Source organism: Aethalodelphis obliquidens, unplaced genomic scaffold (assembly GCF_003676395.1).
Source record: "Aethalodelphis obliquidens isolate GAN/ISIS:26980383/991018 unplaced genomic scaffold, ASM367639v1 scaffold8, whole genome shotgun sequence".
NCBI lineage: Eukaryota > Metazoa > Chordata > Mammalia > Artiodactyla > Delphinidae > Aethalodelphis > Aethalodelphis obliquidens.
This window is the reverse complement of record NW_020837952.1, coordinates 26983809-27002399: the sequence shown is the minus strand read 5'-3', so window position 1 is coordinate 27002399 and position 18591 is coordinate 26983809. Positions and strand designations below refer to the sequence as shown.

The window sequence follows — 18591 nt, the reverse complement described above, 5'->3', positions numbered from 1 at the left end:
CCAGAATCAGAAGGAGGAGGAAGCACATTTCCAGCTGACTGAACAAAAGCAGAGTTGTATGAAAACTGACGGAATGTTCAGGTGAGAACAGACTCTGTTGGCTGAAGAGCCGTATGTAGGAAAGTTGCAGGGAATAAGAGGGGCCCATTTCCTGCCCACAAAACGAGTTCATCCTATAAAGAAATGATTTTAGAGCAGGAAAACGATATCAATATGGTGGATGCACATCCCTCAGGGACAAGGACCATATATTACACAACATAACTTTAGAAGTGCCTAAAATAACGACCGCCTCTCACCATCTTCTGGCTGAATCTGAGAACACTTTCTGGTATAAGAAAAATATCTTTCAAGAGCCCTTCAAATTATCCATCAAAATGATAATTTAAAAGATACAAGATGAAACAGAATACAGGACACCATTCTTCGGATAAAATAGAGCCTATTGAGCTACTTAGGAAATTAGCATAATAGTTATTTTTACAAATGTAAGGTCCCTTTAACTCGGCAATCTACCTTATGAAACTAATTTTAGGATCACAACTAAGGCTTCCCCTGAGGTCCTGTAAACAAGGGAAATTTTAAGAGACTGATACCGAGAATTTGAAAAAAACACTTGGAAAACACAGTACAGACATTTTGATAAAGTAAACGTGAGAAAGGGGCCCACCGTATAAGGAAGTTGGACATGTTTTAAGTGTTCTTACTGGAAAAGTGATCTCTTCTGTATAAAATCTGAAATTTAGACCTGATTAAAATATTTTTCAATTAACCCTATCAGAGTTATAAAATATTCAAAAAGATGGAGAAAGCCTGGCAGCTTCTGCTTTTGGGTTACCACTTTGTCTCTCAGCTCTACGTCCACACTTCTTTGCCCTGCTTTGTGATACTGAAGTTAGACTCTAACATTTCTCCTTTGCCAGCTGGCTAGACGTTAAACTTTGTCAATAGAGGACACTGCAGTCATCCTGCAAGGCAATAGGGACAGGGAGATACTTCCCTCAAGTGTTCTAGCGCTGCAATATTCTTATTCATTGTGGAAGCCCAGCAGCCCACCTGGGTGAGCACTAGCTGCCTCTTAAGTTCATGCTCTCTGCATCAGTGAAGGATTCCAGGTAGCTCCAGCCCACCCACGCGATCAGGCAAGAGTGGGCTGCTTCCACTGTCCGATTCCAGCCTGCCAACTCTCCAGTAACGATGGGTAGCTTCTACAGATCAGCTCCAGCCCTTCCTCTGTCATATTTCTTTGCACAAACGTAGGTGATAGGGCTGCGTGTGTCTGTGGTAGCCATTCCATGTCAAACTTGGGAGTGAGATTTCTTCTAGTTCTTTGTTCCTCTATTGTCCACTCTTCCTTAGCCTAGAGAGAGTAGCTTTGTTGCACTTGCTACTTCTGGATCCCTTAGTGTTTTCTCTTACCCCCTTCAGTTGTTAACTATTTTTACTAGTTAACATATTATTAAATGTTTCTCATTAAAGTAACCATTGTGGCTCTGTCTCCTGATTGGGCCATGACTGAATGATGTCCATAAAGCATCTTAGGAATAAGTACAAATAAGTCTTACCTTGCAAATGCAAAAACAGCTGTTCCAAGAAGAATAATTGAAAGGATACACAAAGTGACTGAGAGTATAATCTCTACAGATCTTTCTGAAAGCCCTTCACCTGAAGAGGAAGACATATAAAATCATTATTATTATATGTAATACTACATTGGGTCTCAAAATACAGGAAAAAATTTGGCATATTTCTCAATAATGCTAATGAAGTGTACAGATGTGTTTCTCTTCTCCTAGATCTTCTAACTTTGGAGCTCAATCCTTGGTGCTCTTCTTTTTTTCTATTTAAACTCACATCTTTGGTGAACCTGTGCAGCCTCATGGTTTTAATTTTCATCTATATGATGATGACTACTTAACTGTAATCTAAGGAACTCCCGACCTGTATATCCAATTGCCTATGATATATCTTTATTTAGAAGTGTAATTAAATTTTAAAAATCAGAATTTCCAAAGCTGAACTCCTATTCTTCCCTCCTTTCAACTGCATCTTTCTACATCTTAGTCGATGGCAACTCCATTGTTCTAGTTGCTCAAGCCAAAAATCTTGGAGTCATACTTGACTTTCTCTTTCATAGAACACATCCAAAATCTCTGAGGAAATCCTGTTGGCTCTATGTTTTTCACTAAAAGAAACTAGGGAAACTTGGAGAGATAGTAATTCCAAAGTGTGATTAGGGAACAAAAGGAATTTGGGATATCTAATGGGGCAAGAAAGCTAAGAAATGGTCAAAGCCTAATGGTATGGAAAGAACAAAAGATCATCTTGAAGAGGTGGCCAAAGATGGCACAATTTAAACTTTATAATGAATAAAAACTGAAATTGATTGAAATAGATTCAATATAAAAATCCATGAGTTCTAATATTATTCAATGAAAGAGAAATGAAAATTAAAACCAAAAAGGTACTAATTTGTAACCTCTGGTTTTAGCTAAACAACTCTTTTTTTACTCTAAAAATTTGTAATTAAAGAGAGAAAATGAAGCATTTTTTTCCCGTGGCTTTCTCATATGAACTGTTTTTTATGAATTAAAAAATAGCCCCAGTTAAGGAGATAAAGCTCCTTATTAGAGGAGAATTCTGTTTAATAAATGTGGAAGAAATAATAAAATTAGAAATTAATTTTGCATTCCTAATGAAATAATTGACTCAGGTAACAATCATAAGTGTATCTCTAAATGACTAGGAGGAAGGTTGAAAGGCATCTGGATATTTAGGGAATGTCAAACTATCATCTCACAGATTATTTGCTGGTTATAACAAGGGAAAAAACAACTTTCCAGTGAAAGGTCCTTCTGTCATTACCACTAAACTTACTGATCAATTTTAACATCACTGAAAATGTGACAACCAGGTATTATACACCTCCTGATGTGAGGTATTTTGATCTACCCAGCAACACCTGTAAAGTAGCCCTGCCAAAAATGTTCATTGTGAATATTCAAACCTTTAGATCTTATCTCTAATTTATAAGAAAGTAGGAAAAGGAGTTAATGACACCAATAAAAAGCAATCAGACAAATTCAAAATATGGAACCTCTTGATCCTGTTTTAAACAAACTACAAAGAAAAAAATCAGAGGATGCTTTGAAACTATATATATATATATATATATATATATATATATATAGTTTTACATAATATCAAGGATTTATCATTAATTTTGTTGAACTGCAACAATATAACATACTTATTAGAGAAATATGCTAAACTGTTTTGGAGTGGAATATATAATGCTTTCTGTGATTTACTTTAAAATACTTCAGAAACAAAATTAAAACATGTGGCAAACCATTAAAAGTTATTAAATTTAATTAATAGGTATTTGGGGGTTCATTATACAAAACTTTCGTGTACGCTCTACTCACTTCTCACTACCTCTGCTGCAAGCATCCTGATCAAGGCCACCATCCTGTTTTGCATGAATTGTCGTATGGACACCTAACAAGTCTTCCTGTATCCACCCTGTCCTCTTTCCATCTATTCGCAACATAGTAGCAAGAGTAATGATTTTAAAACATTACCTGTCTACTTAAAATCCTCCTTATCTCTCACAGACAAAATCCAAAGTCCTTCCAATGGCCTATGGCCATAGGTTAATGGCCTCTGGTTCCCTGTTATCTGTTTGACTTCCCTTCCAATCTCCACCTTGCTTACAACTCTGGAGCCAGACTGGCCTCCCTATTGTTCTTGGGACACACCAGGTAACTCTTGATATAGGGCTTTTGGCCAGCTTCTTCCTGTGCATAGAAATGTATTTCTCTTATAGATCTGCCTGGGTAGCCATTTCATTACCATGAGGAATTTGCTCAAATATCACCTAGTCAGTGAAGCCTACACTGACCACCTCTTACGGACTGAATGTATGTGTCCCTCCAAAATTCATATGTTGAAGCCCTAACACAAATACAGTGTGACAGTATTTGAGTAAGGAAGTAATTAATGCTATATGAGGTCACAAGGGTTGGGCTCTAATCTGACAGAATTAGCGTCCTTTTAAGAAGAGACACCAGAAAGCTAGTTCTCTCCCTCCGAGTGCACATGCTGAGGAAAGGCCAAATAAGGACATAGCGAGAAGGAGGCGTTCTGCAAGCCAGGAAGAAAGCCCTTACCACATACTGAAGTGGCTGGAACCTTATCTTTGATTTCTTGCCTCCAGAACTGTGAGAAAATAAACTTCTGTTGTTTAAGCCACTCAGTCTATAGTAGTTGTTATGGCAGCCCAAGCAGACTAAGACATTACCATATTTAAGATTGAAAGCTGCAACTCCTTCACTTCCTGCCTTCCCCCTTCTACCTCCTCTACACTCTGTTCTACTTTTTCTTTTCTCCATAGCCCTTTGTAACATCTTATAATTCATTTATTTATTATCTTATTGTTTATTACCTGTCCAGAATGTAAGATCCCTGAGGACAGGACTCTTTGTTGTATTCAAAACTGTATTCCAAGTCCTGAGAACAGTATCAGGCACATAGCAAATGCTCAATAAATATTTTCTAAATTTACTGATACATAAAAATATCGCTTTTGAAGTATATTAGAAATTAAAAATTTTCAGCTTGAAGATTAGGCATTAAACCAAATAAGAATATATTTTATTAATTATTTTGATACTAGTAATTATAACCAATTTTAAGTTATATAATGTATAATTTTACTGTAGAAAGTATTAAAGTGACAAAAGAGGTTAACTATCTGTAAAATACGCAGGGGTTAATGTTTCATCTTTTCTTCCCTGGATTGGTGCTTAAGAAATGTTAACACTATGAAAGAGTTTCTGTGGCTATTCTGCATGGTGGATTTGAATGAACACTGAATCTTGAACAGTTATCAGAGTTTCATGGTCATCTAGAATCTCCAGCTAAATTTAGAAGACTCTAAAGGGGCATGTAGCTCATAAAGTATTTTAGATACACCTTTTTCATACATTAAAATATAAATGGTTTGTTTCATGAATTTTCACATGCTGACTCCTAACTGGATATGCTTGGGAAAGGAAACATGAAGATGAATAGAATCATCTTTATCAGGTAGTATTGAGTCACTGGACCTTGGAACCTAGTGGGGAAAAAATGATTTCATAGACCACAAAAAATTTTCAGATTAGATTACCATTTCAAAGCACTAGCCAAGTGAAGTGAGGAAATGACATATGATGTATTAATAAACAATAGGTAATCCTTTGGGCACATGTATTACAAATGTACTACTAGGAAGGGACAAAATGTACTATGACTGTCCAGCACAAATTTTGATTCACTGCTATGCATGTACCCACAGAGCATTACCAGTACAGAATGAAGTCATTTCTCTAAATCCTTTCACAGAAAACAAAACTCTTTCACTTAAAAATATAAACATGATTCTTTTTGTAACGTGTACATTTCCTGATTAGACTTAAAATCCATTGAAAGGTCAAATTAAATTGTTTTATGTGCATAACAGAATGTACTACTGTAGTAATTAAGCAAATCATAATTATAAAGCACTACCTAATTTTTCATAGTATTATCTTTTGATAATCATTATTTAAACTCCTCTATGGATCCGACTTTTTAATGCAGCTTTATATCTCTAAGAAGCTTGAACTAAATGAGTTATAAAGCTCCTAGGACAATGCCTGGCTCTTGACGTAGGTACTTACTGCATGAAAGATCATCTTCTTAATATTATTATTAATCTTAAAAGAAAATAACTTCTTATAACAGAACTTAAGTATAAAAAGTTCTTCTCTTTTAGCCCAGTATTAGCCATCCAGAATATTCAAATACTGCACAAAGAACTTACTAAAGGTTCTCAATTTCATAATTCAAGAAATGTAAATTAAAATACCCTAAATAAATGTTTTTTAACACATCATATTGGCAAAATATTAGAATTAGATAATAAACAGTGGCCAGGTTGCAAAGTCATACTTAGTCATTGTTAAAACAAACAAAAAGGAATTATTGCATCTTTATGTGTAAAAACAGTATACTTATGTATGAATGTTAGCCTCAGAAAGCTAAGATGAGCAGGTGCAAAGAGAACAGCTAGAAATAATTTAAAATGTTGAGAAGAGAAAATGGTACAGCAAAGATAGGAAGTCTGTGGGAACAGAAAAATCAGAAATAGTAATGAAATCAAAAGCTACTTGGGCACTTAGTGATTTCCAGGCAACGCAGTACAGTGGTTATAAGCACAGCACTGCCTGAAGTCAGGCTGCCTGGGTCTAAAAGCTGGTGCTGCCACTTCCTAGCTCTGTAACCTTGGGCAAGATGCTTAAAGACCCAGCTTCAGATTTCTTACCAGTAAATTGGGGATACCTATAAACAGGAAATCGTGTTATAGGGTTGTAGTGAAAAATACATGAGGTTATATACAAAAAAACTCATAAAGGGCTTGTCACATAAATAATGTTTCATATCTTTATTAATAACATTTCATAGTCAGGAATCTGTCCATTCATCTGATTTAATCTCCCAGTTAGCTTATGAAGTAGGTATTATTATTCTCATTTTGGAAATAAGATTGCAGAAGTTAATTTGTTAAGTAACTAACCCAGGGTCACATAAATTCCATATATGCCAAAACTGCCTGAAATATGCTTGTCTGACTACAGAGTTTACGAGGTTCACCATCACATTGCCACTGCCTCATTAACATCATAAAACCTTCCCCTGCTCCTCTGGTGTCCCGGGGGCAAGTGATCCTTTTGCTGCAAAAAATATATAGTGACTCCCTATCTCTGTTCCCAAGTGAGCATATTGGAACTTTTCATTGTTAGCACAGTAATTAAATGAGAAGTATTATGACAAAAGAAAACAATCACAGAGCGCCTTTGCCATGAGGTTTAAGGTTTCAACTTGTTCAGTTTTAATGAAGCCCTGTGAGGTGCAGAAAGCAGTGTCTGGTTTTCAAATCACAGGAATCCTCTATAATTAAACCTTGCAATCAAAACATTGCCTACAAGCAGTTTCCATAAACTGATGTGCCTAAGGAGGTTTCTTAAAAAAAAAATTTAAGGAGGATTCTTGGGAATTTTCTTAATAAAAATCCTAATGCTCAATCCTGAGTGAAAACAAAATCAAGTAAGTTGTAAGTATTTCTTTAGGGTCAAAATGATGGCACATCTCATTTCCCATTATTCCTACAGGCTACAAAGATTTCCCAACGTGCAAACCTCTTCCAGGTTATCAATCCTTACTCAGCAAAGCCCTGTCTGGCCCCTTCTTACTTGTACTGCTGTTAGCCTTTTTCCCAAAACTTAAGCCTTTTAGTTCATCAGTGATTCTTTGCCCCTAATTTTAACATCCAAATAATATCTCTGACAGGCACAACCACTATCAAAATGGTCTGTCTTGTAAATGTATGTCCTATACTAACTTAGAAACACAGCTTTGCAAAGGCACTTAAATCCTTAAGATTGTATTGATAGGCGACTCAACTTGAAGCTCCTTGCCTGTGGTGTGCAAAATACCAGTACATCCATTGGTGGTTTGATGACCTAGATGGGACCTAGACTTTTTTCGCTGAAGTGTGAGATGCACACCTAAGTGTTGGGCAGACCTGTTAGAAATGCGGGGAGCCACTAGCCTGTTGCAAATGCTGTCCTATATCCCAATACATGACATGTTTGAGAGAAAAAAAGGACTCAATCATCCTTTGTATGCTTACGATGGCACCAATGCATTTTACTATTTGCTTGCCTCCATTCTTATAGCCATGAAACCATTCTCACCATTGACCACTGCCCACTGTAGAAACAGTCAACTTTATTTCCTTTTTGGGTCCTTCTACTATATCCTCCTTGGCAATGTTCTTTTCCCAAAAACTCTATGACTCCATGGCCTTTTATTAATGCCAATTATAGACCAGCACCTTTTCTGGAGGGTGTTCTTTGGTTCCTGACTCAAGAGTGAATCTGATATACACAGAACCACAATCTCCAATAGCCAGGTAGAAAATTAATATGAGGCCAGAAATCGATGGTGTTACATCCATTAACCAGCAAAATGACTGGGCTACTTTGATGGACATCAAGGAATTCTGCTCCTGTGGTACACACCATATTCCAAATCTGAACATTTCATTTCACCACAACTGAGGGTTGCACTCCTTTTAATTTCCTCCACTCCTGCCCGGCACTGTGTTCCTAGCTACAAATAACTATCTAGATAGCAGAATTTTATGTGGTCAATTGGAATAAGCATTAGAGAGCAAACTCCTATTATAAAGCTGCTATCTATCAGGAGAGAGCCCATGGGAGGCCACCCTAAGGAGGAGCCTGAAAGGCTATCCTGGTGTCACTGGTCTCCAAATAGCATATGAACCCTGAAAAATTGATTGTAGATACGTGGGACTCTTCCTTGTCACAACCCCTTACCAACCCAATGGCATTTCACTGACTGTGCCCAGCCTGTGTTTCCCTAGTCCCTCCTATTCTGACCTTGACAGGATCTGGTGCTCTGCCGTTCATTATACATCTTACATCGCCTTATACTCCTGCTGTTACCAGGGCACACAAACATTAGCACCTGGATGACTTGGGTGGTGGTGATGATTCCAAAAGGGGAATCAGAGAACTGATGGTGTATTTCTTCTATCTTCTAGAATTACTTATTGTATTCCACTGCCTTGGCTGAGAGACAAAGAAAGAAAGAGAAGACCGTCGCTGAGGGACATCTTGAGACTACCTGTGGCCGAAGTGATGGATGAGGCCCATCCTTGGCCAAAGGGAAGCCATTTAGCAGAATCTGGGAATCACGTCCCTGTACACCATGGTTCCTGATGCTTGGTTTCCCTCTTCTTTCATTCCTATTAACCTAGATGTCTCAACTTTACCTTTCAGATAATTGGCTGAATATGTTGTCCTCATATCCATAATCTACATAAAACCAGCAAGCTATGAGATGAACAGCACACAGCAAACAACACAACAAAGTGATCTCTTTTTAGCACCGCATCCCCAAAATATCATCTCTCTAAGACATATGAGCTAATCCACTTGTACTATGTTTCTTATCTTCCATCGGTAAATATACCGGGTCACCATTTAGCTGTGATAATACGTAGTTTCTGAATGCTGTAACCTAAAGGAAGTTAAGTTGATGCCATCAAAACATTTACTGTGGTGGTGTCAGGGTGTGATAAACTCACCTATCAAATGCAGAAACGCTTGACACAACTCCAAAACCACAAGTCTAGTCAGCTGATTTAAAAATGATTACGTAAAATTAGTCAAACCAGTGATTTTATGGAATTTAAGCAGACAGCACAGCCAACGAAATCTATGTTATTCCCCTATAAACATTAATGTAGCAAACCGTGTGCCCCTTCATTTCTTCAAGGTCCAAAGTTTCCTTAACTAAGTGGAGGCTGCAGAAACTGGTTTATACAATTAATGTTCCACAACCAGATGAGAATTTCTAACTGAAAAGGGTGGAACATTTTCCGTCTTCTTCCAGCCATAACTATCACTGAAATCTATTGCATTCATGATATACTGTGGATCAGAACAACACACAAAGTTCCACACTCTCAGAGCCTGACACAGAGGAAACAGAAAGCTGTGATTTACTCAGAGAAGTCCTAGGGAAACAATTTCTCCTAAGGAAATATATTTTTAAAATCTTCCCTTATAACTCATCCAAAAAGAAGCTATTAAGCATTGCACACTTTATAACTATAAAATATTAATATCTTTACCTATATTATTTTACACAGATCTTTCAAGGCAGGTAATATCACCATTTTCCAAACAAGGAAACTGAGGTTTATAGAAATTATTTTCTCAAGTGGTAGAGCCAAGATTTGAATCCAGGTCTAAATCCTGCATTTGTATTGTAATGGTTGCAAAATTTGTGCCGGCAGAGCCACGTAATTACTTAATCTGGACCGCGGTTTCCTCGTCTGTAAAGTGGAACTAACACTGACACCTAACAGGGTTTCTGAACCTCAGCACTATTGACTGTGGGTTAGATAACGCTTTGCTGGAGGGGCTGTCCTATGCACTGTAGGATAGGTAGCAGCATCCCTGGCCTCCCCGCTCACTAGATGCCACTAGCTCAGCCTGCACAATTGTGACAACCCAACCAAAAATGGCTCCAGACATTGCCTAATGTCCCCTGGAGAGTAAAATCACTGGTTGAGAACCACTGACCTAAATTAAAGGACAGCTGTGAAGAGCCCATCAGTGAATACATACAAAGAGCCTCAGAGTATGTCTGGCCCAGAATATTTAATGTTAGATAGGTTGGTGGTGAAGAAGGACGAGGGGAGGAGGGAGAAGAGAAGAAGTAGTAGCCATAGTAGGGAGAGCAGGAGGGGGAGAGGAAGGGGGAGAAAAGGAAGAAGAAGAAATATACTTGCATCTGACTAAATTGTATTGATGTTTTATTCAGGCCTGACTGGGTGTATATGATTGAAAAACTCAGAGTTGATCAGAAAGAAAATAAAATTTAAAAAGACAGGTAGGCTTCTATCTTTTAGGATTATTTCAGGAAAGTTTCCATAATCCTTTTTCTTTTTTTATGAAGTAAAAATGTTTTACATATAAGATTACATATTCAACAGCCAAATAAATATTTGCTTAGTGTAATATTCCACACATCAGCCTAGACCAAATACCATATTGAAGTCTATGTCCAGATTTGAATAGATGGAATGTCCATCACTTAAAAGAGTATTATAAATACTATTTTTTCCTTAGGATAATTAACCTTGAAATGATTTTATCCTTGAGAACATTCGTCATGGCTTAATACATTTACTAATGAATGTTACAGCTGTGATTAGCGTGTTGAGATTATAAATGAAATTAACTACAAAATATGTCTTACCTAAAGTCTTAACAGGATCAGAGTAATCAGAGTCAGTAAATTGTCCCATGACATTTGTGGCTCTAAATTTAAACCTATGAAATAAAAAACAACAATTTACATACCATATGACTTTTTTTTTTCTATGAATAATTTAACAAATGGCTGTGAAAAAGACAGTTTTGTTAAAGAGAAAGTTAACTTACAAAGCGTAAACTTGGAAATCAGTCACCATCAGGACAAATAAATAATATCTTTACTTGAAATTATCTTGTACATGGACCTCTTGAACTTCATGAGAGAGTGACCAAAAATTTGACCAGACTCATGAAGAGTCAGCAGGTTAATCAAATGAAGTAGATCACCTCCTTCATGGATTTATTTGGATGAAACCACTGAATGTCTGCACAAGCACACTTTATAAATATAAAGCATAATAACTGTTATACCTCAGCCACCTTGGAAAATGCCAATAAGCCAGATTTAGAATAGGCATATAAAACTCATCCTGTTCAAATATAAACAAATGAAGAACAGTGCTTCTTAATTCCGAGTGTGCACTTTTCACTTTCTGTGCTTTCATGACATATGAAATACAAGATGGATGCAGAAGAAAGTCAATCTTAAAAATCACTGGTTGATTCTGTCACCACAGAGACAACCGAAATTTACCTTATTTTAAAACTATGGGACTTCCCTGGTGGCACAGTGGTTAAGAATCTGCCTGCCAATGTAGGGGACATGGGTTCAAGCCCCAGTCCAGGAAGATCCCACAGGCCTTGGACCAACTAAGCCCGTGCACCACAGCTACTGAGCCTGTGCTCTAGAGCTCACGAGCCACAACTACTGAGGCTGCATGCCACAACTACTGAAGTCCGTGCTCCTAGAGTCCATGCTCTGCAACAAGAGAAGCCACCATGGAGAGAAGCCTGCGCACCGCAACGAAGCGTAGCCCCCGCTCGCCACAACTAGAGAAAGCCCGGGGGCAGTAACGAAGACCCAACGCAGCCAAAAATAAATAAATTTATTTAAAAAAGGAAACCTTTAAAAAAACAAAACTATGAACCTACAAGAATTTTAAAATATAAAACCAATCTATATTAATAAATTGTACTTCATAATTTAATCCCTACTCTTCTCAAATTCTTATGATTTTATGGATTATATGAAATGTTTTGGAAAAAATGTAAAATCAACAATTCTTGGATAAATATTAAACTTTGTGGTATATCATTTCTGTAACTGTTATCGTATGATGATTAATTTCAGGCCATAACTTAGTGACCCAAGTAATTGTACTTAAAAACAGATAATAGAGCATTCTTTTTTCAAATGCCTAACTTCTCTAACTTTTCTAATGTTAACTTGTCCTAGGATGTTTATGAAGAACTTAACAGTGCTTTAGCAGGCAAAAATGAAAATAGCTGTATTTTTCAAATTTAGTAAAAATTGTATTTTGAAAATTAAATAATTTAAATAATTAAAAAATTATAGTCATGACACAAAATAACAGTCAATTTAGTAGGAGAAAAATAACCAATTTAGCAAAGCATTTAATAAAGCTAACATATCAGCATTGGTTTTTATATTAGGTTATTATAATCTATACAATACCAAATATTAAAGTGAATTGTAAAGATTTCAATTCCTCATTCAGTTGTCTGATAGTATGAAAAGCTGAAAATGATTGCTATGACTGAGGTAAACTGAAGCCATAATTAACTGAAAGACGAGGATCATGTTTCTAAAAACCTGACATTAGCATGCATGGCAGAGAAATGAGTGAAAAACACAAAATAGTACACATTAGTCACATTGCCCTTTACAGAAAGAATTAAATTCTACCTGTGTTCTCCAATTTGCACATTTTTCATATTGCCCTTAGTCACTTAACACGTCAAACCATAATTACTTTTAAGCTTGCCTACTTTCCCTACAACTGTATGTTTACGGGATGTAAGGACAATGCCTTGTTGATCTTTATCGTGCATTAGGTCACAATACATTATGGATGCCCAGCACTTACTGGAAAGATGACAGGAGAGGTAGATGGACGATGAAAGTTGTCAGCTAGCTTGCTAACATGATGCACAGTAAGCGTAAACTATACTTACAAGTATTGCTTTTTTGGTTTCAGAGGTCCATTGCAGATTTTGTCTTCATTGCCAGGAATCATACATGCGTTATCAGCACCTATGATGTAAATTTCTTCATTGCCACTAAACTTTGTCTTTTCCTCTGTACATGGGGGATTAGGAAAGCCTTCATTTGTAAAATATGGCCTTGGCTTATTAAAATATGCATCATACCACTTTGTTACATTTCCATCATGCTGAGCTATTTTCAGAAAAAAGAATAATGATTACAAGTAATATCCAAATGTATTTTCACATTTATAAAGGGTGTTTCTATAACTGCATGAGGAAAACCTGGATGCAACATCTGTCACTCTATGAACCACCAGGGATGATTCAGCTGCTCTACATGGATAATCAGGGAACCCTATCCATTCCCATCACACATGAATCCATAGGCATTGTGGAGAATGACTTCTCGGAGAAAAAACATTCCTCAGTCAAGGGTAACTAACTCTCTTTCACACCTCCAAAGAAGCTATCAAGACTCCATCCTGCCAAACTCAACACAATCCTACCAGCATATGGAATAAATAAATCACATATTTTAACCATGCCTTTTTAAATTTTGGTAAAATATTTTAGGCATATATTAATGATCAGTAAAATTAATAATAATATTGACAATCTATTAAACTCAAGAGATGTGTAATAATCAGGAGTCAACCTCATATTACTAATTTTGAGTTGAAATGTCTTTAGCATTCAGCAGTTCACACACTGCAATTTGACAAGATAAGCTGGCATGTGATGATACCTCCTGCTTCTGCTACAAGCACCTGTACATTTTTGATTGGTCCATGGTCATCATTATAGTAACATATTGGCATTCTGATTGTAATTGTTGTTGAAGTCACAAGAAGTTTTCCCGTGGCATCATAAATAGGGGTTGGTTTGGTTTTTGGTCGCGCTGGAGCTATAAACAAAGAAGAAATATCACTACCAATTCATTTTTTGTTTCTGCAGAGAAAATCATTTTGAATTCTCCTTTCATGCAGTAATTTACAGATAAAGTGATGACAAATATAAATAACAAATGAAACAGATTTCTGTTTGGATACAGCAGATATTTAGCAATTATTATCTCCTAATGGTATAATTATATATTTGAGACTTGCCTAAGATAATGGGACCCAGGTGTGATTTTCAGACATCTGACTCCTCTTTATATATTAAAGAAATTCAAACTGTATTTATAATTTTCACAAATGCATTAAATCATACTAGTATTTTCATGTTTTTTTTTTTTTCTTTTACTTCCTTTAGCTGATTTACCAGTTTCTATTCTAGTCATACCAGGAGCCCTGCCCTCTAACCCTGCAGTTATCCATACCAAACATCTGGATGGTATCCTCACATATTTTTCTCTATGTTCACATAATCATATAAAAATACATAAAGTCATACATCATGGATTCTTCTCACTGATATGTTTTAATGGTGCTATATTAAGTAGTATAATTACCCCACATATTGTTTTTCTCACTTAAATAAGACTTGTGTAAATCTTTTCAAGTCACCAAGTTCTGGCTAACTCATTCTTCTTAATGACTATGTTGTACATCATGGTGCAACTGCATCATATTTATTCAGTCATTCATCTAGTGATGGGAATTCACTTTTCCTTCAGGTTTTGAACATTTGCTTCACTACTCAGCCTTATACATTTAGCCTTATTTACTGATCCTTTTATTTCTATGGAATATATTCCCAAGGGCAGAATTTCTGGAACAAAAGAAACATGTACTTTTAACTTTAACAGATACTGCCAGAATAATTTTCTAGAAGTGCCATGATAATTCGCATTTTACCGTCAATGCATGCAGGTATCTCCAAAATCAACATTTGTAGAAGCTCCCCTTGTTTCATTTCATCTTATAGCTACATACACTAGCTGAGCATCAGTAAGTTGCTTAATCAAACTTCAATTCTCATATTTATAAAATCTTTTTAAAAAGCCTCTCCGACAATGCCATAAAATTGCCAATATCATTTCCATTTTATACATGAGGAAAATGGTCTTATGCTACGTAGCGGTAAGAGGGAACTATCAAGACTGGAACCAAATCTTTCTGACTTGATCCCTGAGCTCACTCCTCTGAGACATAAAAGTTACGATGACATTAGATGTATAGAAGTTTATTGGGGAAAATATCTATGAGAATCAAGGGGCAGGGAGCAATAGCAGGTGGCATGATCACAGGCCTGACACGTGTGAATGGGGAGAAGGAAGGAAGAAAGGATTCAGCAGGAAGGGCCTCAGGTTTCAGGGAGTTCTGAGAAACTTTGAGAGAGGCCACTGGGGAGTCCCCAAGACAAGGTTTCCTGTTAGAGGAATCTGGCATGCGACAGTACTATCCAACTCGGTATTATCTGTCAAATGCAAATCTAATGAGACAACTATTAATCCAGTGCCACTCCATGTCAATAAAATCATGCATATTACTGGAGAAAAATTCATTTCTCTAGGACTGAACCACTGCCCCTTAGTAGTCATATATCTTCTCTAGATAACTGGTCATGAGTCTATCCACCCTATGTAAGGCATGGAAAGTCAGAACTAGTCATGTCTGCCTGAGGATGAGCAAGTATCTGAAATGGGAAGTTTTACTAAATAAATATAATGCATCTATTGTCACCTGTATACTGAATACATGAATATGTCTGCCACTAAATAACAAAGAGAAATTAGGACGGTATGAGGTAAGCTCTTCTTTATGAAGTCATTTTCTAAAGTAGCTGATATTTTTTAGACTTCAGGAGTTTGTACATTCCAAGTACATATTTATCAACTAAAAGCAAATAACACAAATAGTATTATAGTTATATAAACTACCCATTGATAAAAAGTAAAATTTATCAGCTTCATCTTATAGTGATTAGTTCTTATTCTTAACAATGCTTGTTTCCAGGCACTGTCCCATGGGTTTTTTCAAAGATTCTCTCTTTTAATCCTCACAGCAACTTATGAGGTAGGAACTAGTATTATCTCCATTACAGGCTTACAGGTGTTAAGAAACTTGTCCAAAGTCAAACAGGTATCAAGTGGCCAATCCAGAATTCAACCTCAGCAACCTGACTCTAGACTCAGCCTAAAAGCTGGCACTTTTAATCACTGTGCTGTGCTATGCTTACCAAAGACTGAGAAAAGCTACTTTTCGTTTCAGAGAGAGGAGCATCAGGTGGAATTCTACTAAAGGTCAATACACTTTTTTTTTTTTTAATCTCTCTGCAGGTTTTACACAGGATTTTAGAGAAGTGGCAAAACTGTGTGCATATTTTCAGTCTTGAGAAGGCACCTTGAATGACTGAATGCCCCTGAGGTCCTCTTAGTAATCTTTTATGGCTTTTGTGGAATTTGGTGGGGGAGGCAGTCTCCAAATTTTTGTATATTTTCTATGAAAAAACATCCCTGTCAATAATGAATTGATAGATCTACTTTTATAGTCAGAATCATAAAGTTGATTATATGGTCGTTCAGTAAGCACTATTTGATTAACTGAAAAGAATCTGACTTTCAAAATAAATAAAGATCAGTCAAGGAATCTAATTAGAACTAGTCGAAGTCTAGTCACGGGTAATTTAAAGGAGCTTTCTTTTCAATAAAATTTTAAAAACATAAAATACAATTATAAACCTTGTCTCAGAAAAGTTTAAATTTAGCAGAAAAGAAATATAAATAGCAGTGGGCATTCTCTGTAATTAACATGGTAATTTGCATTATGATTAAGACATTTTAATTATAGCCTGAATAAGCATACATTACTTATTACTAAATATATGCTTATTATATGTATGCATGATTTAAAAGCTTAACTACATCCTTAACTCTAATACAGAATACAAATTATAATTACTCTTTGATTAATAGTATTTCATGGGAAGGCAGCTCATGTACCTTTAATATCCATGGTTATTCTCATTTGAACGTTTGGCCCTGCACCAGCACTATTGATCGCATAAACCTAAAACAAAGAAACACCTTGTTATTATTTTCAAATTATTGCATATGTGTATGTATAACTGATTATGGTTATATGTCATTTTAAAATGATTGCACTTTTGAAAACAATTCATATAGTCTGTTAGTTATATTTTCTTGCACTCAAATTAATATATGGAGGAAGAACGTTAGCAATAAAATAGTTCTTACAACTGATATTATGGTACTAAGCCCTGAGAACAAAGGTGACCTAAACAGCCCTATCATACAGACCAAGAATGATGTGGCTTCAATTTGAACCTTTAGGAGGAAACAGCAGAAAAGTCACTATGTCTACACTCTCTCTTCATCTACTCCAACATCTGTTCCTTCTCTCTGTAGCTAGGTTAACTCCGGCTTTCTTTAAATCCATATTCAAGACGCTCTTTTTTTTCCTTCTCTGAGATGAAACCCTATTCCTCAGCCTCCCAGTTTTCCTGTATTAAATCATCCCTCTGAAAGTTGGCCTTTATACCCTGCTTCACCCCTGCCCCAAAATTTCTGACGCTATACCCTGCATAATGCAGCATATACACATAAAGCATTTCTGTTCGAATCTACAGCGGGTGATTTACACAAATGTGAATCCTTTCAATTAACTTTGTGCTTAGGAAGCGGCAGACACAGGCTCTTCTTTTATTCACTTTATCTTGCTATGTAAAATAAAGACTGTGTTCTTGGCCAATTTCATTGTATCCAATAAACGCAATTCAGAATATATCATTTTTGGAATTAATAAATTTGTTTCATACGTTAGTGACCCACCCTCCACCCCCTGGATAGCTTCAGAAGTATTTTGATTGAATTAAAATAGTAATATACGTGATGTGGTAGGTATACTAAATAAACCAAGCCCACAAAATGCTTAAAAATATCTAAAGGAAATATTTATTGGTGCATGTAATTTTAAAAAGGAAGTATTCAAAATAAAAGTGATGTTATGAAGTGCTTAATTATTTTTATTTCTTTACAATCTAACCTTTAAGTGAGATAATAAAGTTGGGCAGTGCTTCTCAACCTGCAGTGAGCAAAGAAGTCACTTGCAAACCCTGTTAAATGAAGATCTGTAGGTTTTGATTCAGTAGGTCGGGACAGGTGCGAAAGTTACACATTTCTAATAAACTCTCAGGTGTTGAGGACACTATGTTGCACTTTGCAAAGAATCAGATTTTTCTTTAAATTATGAATTGGTTGTACTTTATTTCCTATTTTTTTTTATTTGCAAGAGCCAAAACTGTTACAACACTTGCTACCTACCATAACTATTAATATCCTACATAGAAATTACTATTATTACTAATTTTTCAGATAAGGAAACTGAGGCACAGATTTGAGGAAATTGCCCAGAAAGAAACTAGCAGAGCCGGAATTTGAACCTAGGTCAGTTCATTCCCTTAACCACCACCTTCTCTCTAATAGATCTACAACGGGGGTTCATTTAATGGTACATGCAGCAAGAATCCTAGCAAGTCAGATTACATAATGAGATATAAAGTTTGCGAGGGAACACAAATTATTAATGACAGTTTTCTGATATAAACAGTTGATAGGAAGGAGCTACTTGAATGTATAGGGTGAATTCTATGTTGCTTAAAAGATGATTTTCTGAACTTC

The 18591-nt window shown here is 36.1% G+C and overlaps 2 protein-coding genes across 2 annotated transcripts in view; one reads left to right on the top strand and one right to left on the bottom strand.

Annotated features, from left to right (window-relative positions):
- Positions 1-11626, top strand: part of LIN7A (lin-7 cell polarity scaffold A) — a 378990-nt gene extending 367364 nt beyond the window's left edge. Inside the window, exon 11 of the mRNA XM_027107104.1 lies at positions 8654-11626. The gene's annotated coding sequence lies outside the window, so the exon portion shown is untranslated. The remainder of the gene's footprint in view (positions 1-8653) is intronic.
- The window catches only part of PTPRQ (protein tyrosine phosphatase receptor type Q), a 192189-nt gene that overhangs the window by 40628 nt on the left and 132970 nt on the right, over positions 1-18591 (bottom strand). Inside the window, exons 30-34 of the mRNA XM_027108215.1 lie at positions 16894-16960; positions 13753-13911; positions 12975-13197; positions 10882-10955; positions 1566-1665 (exon numbers count right to left, since the gene is read on the bottom strand). Of these exons, the coding sequence (XP_026964016.1) occupies positions 1566-1665; positions 10882-10955; positions 12975-13197; positions 13753-13911; positions 16894-16960 (623 nt within the window). The remainder of the gene's footprint in view (positions 1-1565; positions 1666-10881; positions 10956-12974; positions 13198-13752; positions 13912-16893; positions 16961-18591) is intronic.